Below are 6,223 nucleotides of genomic sequence, written 5' to 3' on the forward strand. Positions count from 1 at the left end.
ATTAATATCTTGGTGTTGGAGTAGAAATCAATTTTTAATTAATTTTGGACTATTTTCATTGTTTTTAGGTTGTTCAAAGTGAAATATATGATGCTATGACCAGCTCGAAGTAAAATCTAACTTTGTATTGGTTTTGCATTTTTAAAATTGTGAGAAAACTATGTTTTCGTACGGAAACTTTTCACAACAACAACACTTTCCATAATTTTAACAAGCACTAAATTTCATTTTTGAAAACCAGAATGTTTTCAAAACAGAACTTCTAAAACCGCTACTTTTTTTTAAGATGTACATTTTCAAACAGCTAACCCAAATGAACACAACCACGTCTTGGTCTCTGTATTGTAGAACTACCAACAAGGTCAAGTCACTTTTTGAAGTCCCAAAAGTGTCTTTATCATTATGTGCATGATTTTAAGCAAGAGTAAGCTCAAGAGAGACATCATTGACAGCGGCACTTTTGTTCAGCTTCAACAGTGACTGGGGCGCTTTTGAGTTCATTGATAAAGACATTTTACAATCATTCACTCGCTCTGTATTCCCTGTAAATATTTCTAATGCTTGATGATTGCTCTTGCAACCGGAAACAGTACCTAGTAACACTCCCTTTCGCTCATTCCTTCCCTGAAAATATAATAAATTAACACGGGAATATTTAGACCTATGACAAGAACAAACATGTATGTGTTTGTTGTATATACATGTGAATGTGCATGCATGTGTGTCTGTGAAGAAGGTATCTCATGCATCTTATATAATAGTGTGTGATTATCATGTAGCTATGGTCCACACATTGTGATCTGTGGTAAAATACATATATTAGATGAATAAGATAATTATTAACGTTTGAGAGAGGGAGAGACAAAGAGTACTTGAGTAGCGTAGCTCTTGAGCAGATCCTTGAAGATGATGTAAGACTTTGGCTTCTTCTCCCATGCTTTGCTTGCTGTTTCTTGGTATGATAGCGGCTCAGTTACATCCTTTCCAATATTCCCCATTTTTTGCTTCACCACCCTGCCACGAAAGTCACCAAAAACTGAATACGTAATTGATTCTCATGGCTATGTAGCACTGGAACCCTCCATACTGAGGTGATTCTTATTCTCAATGTTAGAACACGTGGGGCTGTAAAAAGGTTCTTCTCCGCATAAACATTTTCCCTTGGCATATATTCTCTTTTCATGATGATTGTTAAGAAAAAGAAGAAAACCTATCATCTTAAAGTCAAATTGATAATATACTTATATGAATGATGTAAGCCACGGCGCTTCAACAACGAATATGTGTGAGAATCATATATAGATATATATATATATATATATATATTAATTATGGTTGATATATTATAGGTTTAGTGCTCATGATATTTATATACTATAGAGTAAGAAATATGTTTAAAAAAATCCACAAACCATTGGTTTGGTATGGTTGTATTCTTGAGAGTACGATCTCCATTGCAATGAGTTCCTCCATTGCTTGTGAACTGTAATGAGTTGTTATCAACCAATCCCTTGTCCTTCTGTTGGCAATTGCTTTGCTCTAAGCGTGATAAGAAATTTGAATTAGGGAAAACCTGCATTGTTTCATTCTTTGCTGTCTCTGCTCCTCCTGCAACAACAATCAACACATACAGCTTAAAGAAGAGGTTTCCAAGGTACACTTTTCTCTCGTACAAAGGTGTAATAACCTACTTATGGTCAAAGGAGGTGTAATTTATAGTATGAATAACTATCAAGTGCACATAACCAAACAAACAACTTGGAACCTAAACACTTGCGTAAGTGCGCCCTTGGTTGAACTAAAATGCACATTTTTTTCAAAATCTAATATAGAATAACCTCTACTTAAAAAATATATATGTAACATCTGAATAAAAGAATTAATAAACTCAAATTAGTAATATGTGGGGGGGGGGGGGGTGGGTGGGGGGGGCTAACGTGGGTATCTAGAGGACTATTAAAGCACTTACCTTACTGATTCCCAATCAGTCAAAGTAAAACAATTCTTTGTTTGCGGAAAGGTATTTCATGCATGCATCATTCCTCTTATTGTGTGTGAGATCCACACAGCTATATATGGGGTCCACACATCTTGAAAGGAAAAATGTTTATATACAAATGAATGATAACGGATGAATAAGATAATTATTGCTTAAGAATAGTCTTAAATAAGAATTGAATCCAAAAATTCTTAAATAAATAAGAGTATGAGACCTGAAAACCACTGATTCCTTGCAACAAATTCAATAATAGTGGGCTAATATAAATTGTTTGATGTAATTCATATGGCTGATGTAGTTTTCTGTGACCGAGACATATAATTTTTTTGTCATTTCCTTAAAAGATTCCTATGCGTTTCATCAATGGTGTTGTAACTTCATCTCATAAAATTTTACTTATAAAGGATGTGTGACAGTCCTAATACATAATATTTGCCATATAAGAACAAAGAAAGAATATATAAAGTTTGGCGACAATAGTACATTTCATCTCTAAAACATTTCATCTCTAAATCTCTAAAATTATTTTGATATATTGTATTTTTTTTCTCAAATATATGTATTTAGAAAGATTCATATGTGAAGAATATATTTATGTGAAAGAAAATATGTAGTAAAATGGATGTATTGAATATTTTACAAAGAATTTTTTGTAAACAACAATGATCCAGTATTGATAAGGACATTCTCCCCCCCCCCCCGNCATCTTCCTCCCCCCCCCCCCCCCCCCTCTCAAATATATGTATTTAGAAGATTCATATGTGAAGAATATATTTATGTGAAAGAAAATATGTAGTAAAATGGATGTATTGAATATTTTACAAAGAATTTTTTGTAAACAACAATGATCCAGTATTGATAAGGACATTCTCCACCCACCCCCCCCCCCCCCCCCCCCAACAAAAATATTCTATTATAGTTTGATTTTTATACTTTTATCAAATCATCGTCATGCTATAGCGTAATCTTATTATTATTTTCCTAACTAGTTTTGATACCCTTTACAAGTATTCCAAGATATGGTTATGAAAACAGAATTTGAAAAGAATAATTAATGTCAAATGTATGGAAAATTATTCCGTAGACTACAATGTTTTTAAAAGCGTGTTTATGTATGCTTAAAGTTCAAAATTGAAAACCCATCCCAAAAAAAAAAAAAAAAAGTACAAAATTGAAAACGTTAGTAAGGAATATGCGTTTCACCTAACCGAAACCGAAACGGTACTCATTTAAAGAAGAGTGGGTGAGGCATGTTTTTCTAACTCTTTTTAAATAAGCAAAACGCATGCCTAGGCATGCTTTAATTTTTTGGTATAAAAAAATTATATGAATCATGAAAATTAATTATTTGACCTTGGAGGAATTGATATGAATATTAATTCATTATACAAACATTGTTATTAAGGCATTGTACTACACTAATTTACTACTATTTTTCTACTACATGGTCTTTGACTTTTGGATATATATATATATATATATTAATTAATACATATACCTTTTTTTTTAGAAGAATCGTATACTTTATTTGATTTTATAAAGCACAAGAGAATTATATAAAATATTATAACTACATTATTATTATATTTTCCATTAATAATTGTTTTTAAATTTACCATATAAAAATATAAAGAAATTAAAAAATTTTATGTAAAATTTAAACTTAAATTTTGTGCAATTGTACTATCCATGTTAAATTTTTAACTAACAGGAAAAAAAAAAAAGAAAAAAAAATCCTGCGGAGACAATTTATCATATAGATAGCTAAAACTGTACCTTTTATGATCACAAGGGTAAATGGAATTACCAACCTGATCCTCATTGTTAAAATCAAAGGAAAATTGGCAAAGAAATGTATATGCCTGCATCAGGAAAATGGAGTACATGTGTTTTTACCAAGGGGGATCATGATTTTACATACCTTCTAGCATCTGCTCATGCTTCATGCTCCTGTACATCTGTCAATAATCAACCTAAACGTTAGAAAGACTATCAAAAATATCAAAACTGTAATCACACCAAAAAAGATCATAACAAAGAATTCACAAGATAAGAATATATATGATCTTTATCTGAAAAGGAGGATTTGATAAAAAACCTGAAGATGGCTCTTTACGTGAGATAAGGTAAGGCCATTCACATTCATTATTTGTAAAACCATCTTTGGAGTAGCTCCTATATATTTAACAACAACAAAATTGAGAATTTTGTTAACAAAAAATTAAGCATAACATTACTTCATTTCCTTTTATAATTTTTTTTTTAATTTATTTAAATTTGAAAAAAGGTGATATTTGGGCCATAATAAATAGACATCTTACTGTCTTCTCCTCCAAGCCTTTCAACTGCATGCACAAAGCAGAGATGAAGATCAGGTGTCCACCGGAGCCGAGGCATTTTGGATCGAACATATGGCCTAACTACAGGCGGCGATTTTAAGCTTAACTCCGGCAACTTCTCAATGGCGTGCCGCTTAGAAGGTCTCATGATATGAGATGATTTTGAAAGATATTCTTCATTAACAAAAGAAGAGAATGAAGACCCTTTGTGTGATTTTGAAAGATATTCTTCGTTAACAAGAGAAGAGAATGAAGAATCTTTGTGTGAGCTCTCACCTTCAAATCTCTTCATGGCTTCTTGTGTGTGAAAGATAGAGGTCAGGGGGGAGTGTTTGCTCAGGATGGTTCAAAAGAGAATAAATAGCAAGTGAGACTTTGTTACAAAGTTTTGTCCTTATGTGCAGCTTTTCCTACTCTTCAGTTAAGTCCTGAGGAGTTTCAATTGGAGAAAGGAAAAATTGGACACGGAATTTCAGGCTTGGTTTTGTTCAAAAATGCCTTCATGATTGGGTGAAAATGAAAGGTAGAAATGGAAAAAAGCAGTTCAGTCTAAAAAAAATCTAGGTGATATCATTATTATTATTATTTTTCTAGACATTCTTGGGTCTTTTCTAGACATTTTTTTTTTCAAAAAATGGAGGAAAAAAAAAAAAACAATAAGATTCGCCAAAAGTAGAAAACAAATAAAAAAATAAACGGTAGCAGAAAGAAACCGTGTACCGTTAAGTGGCAGCGAAAAAAAACCGTGTACCGTTAAGTAATATACAAGATGGAATATAGGACAAAGTTTAGTTACAAAATTAGTTGTAGCCTTAGACTACATACTTACTTAATAACTTTTATTAGAAGAGAATTTTGACAAATCCACCATTGAATTACATCTTCTTCTTATATCCTCCATACTTGCAAAATTTGAAGAAAATTAAAAATTAATAATTATGTCATCAATAAATTTTTTAAATTGTAAGTTTTGTAATTTAAAATTATGCACAAAATATAAGCTTATAGATTATATAATAAATAATATCTGATTGACACAAAATTTAACATGTGTATTAAGGACGTAAAGAACATACAATTCAACAGTTAAATTTTCAAAATATGTGGTAGTATTTATTTTATTAAGTGAGTTTGTAGCCTTAAGTTACAACCAATTTTGTAGCTAAATTTTCTCCTGGAATATATACGTTATGAAATACATAAACATTTGTTTCCATTTGAATTCTTAAAAAAATGTTTTCAAAACATAAATAGACCTATATATGAGTATATTATGAATTCAAATGAATATATACAAGTAATATACGAGATGGAATATATATGAGTATATTCCGAATTCAGAATTAAAAAAAAAAAAAAACAATATATATGTTAAGTAATTTAGTTCATTAAATTCCAATGTTTTAATTTTTAGGGTATATTCAAAGTTAATAAAATGCTTATGTTCTCTTGGTATAATTTAGCAAGATATCATAAAAATCAATTAATTAAGTATTTAATATTTTTTTCCAACTTTGACATGTTTTAAAGAAAAATAATAAATACATGGAGGAGATGGTGTTTATTGTGTTATTTAATTCACAAAATTAACAACAACAAACAAACAAACCAACAAAATTATTCATTATCTCATATTAATATGATTTAACTTGATTTGATTTTTCTTATTCATTTAGTATATATACATATACCCTATATGACATGAAGATTTAGTCATCCAAGTAAATATAAAAAATTTTAATAGATTAACCAAAAAAATTCAAGATTATAATAACAAATGAGGAAATATTGATGTTTAATATAAATAGTATAACATGAAACAAAAATAAATTTTGATTTTGATAATTTTTTCTTACATAATAATACACATTGGCACAATAAAAAA

General features: G+C 30.1%; 1 protein-coding gene across 1 annotated transcript; it reads right to left on the reverse strand.

The window, feature by feature from the left end:
* Positions 1–414: 414 nt before the first annotated feature.
* LOC112030887 (uncharacterized) lies at positions 415–4,630 on the reverse strand. The gene is made up of 6 exons (XM_024063565.2): positions 4,321–4,630; positions 4,098–4,174; positions 3,921–3,957; positions 1,413–1,608; positions 873–1,014; positions 415–624 (listed from the first exon to the last, which is right to left on the reverse strand). The coding sequence occupies exons 1-6, from the start codon at positions 4,628–4,630 to the stop codon at positions 415–417; spliced, it is 972 nt and encodes a 323-aa protein (XP_023919333.2).
* Between the last annotated feature and the right edge of the window lie 1,593 nt (positions 4,631–6,223).

The sequence above is a fragment of the Quercus suber genome, unplaced genomic scaffold, assembly GCF_002906115.3.
Source record: "Quercus suber isolate HL8 unplaced genomic scaffold, Cork oak 2.0 scaffold_280, whole genome shotgun sequence".
Taxonomy (NCBI): Eukaryota; Viridiplantae; Streptophyta; class Magnoliopsida; order Fagales; family Fagaceae; genus Quercus; species Quercus suber.

What these genes read in the sequence shown, in the direction of transcription:
- LOC112030887 (XM_024063565.2), bottom strand. Translation starts at nt 4,630, where the DNA reads ATGAAGAGATTTGAAGGTGAGAGCTCACACAAAGATTCTTCATTCTCT. An exon ending in AAGGCTTGGAGGAGAAGACA is followed by an intron (nt 4,175 to 4,320) that starts GTAAGATGTCTA and finishes TTAAATATATAG; the next exon opens with GAGCTACTCCAAAGATGGTT. An exon ending in TCAAGAGCTACGCTACTCAA is followed by an intron (nt 625 to 872) that starts GTACTCTTTGTC and finishes TTATATTTTCAG; the next exon opens with GGAAGGAATGAGCGAAAGGG.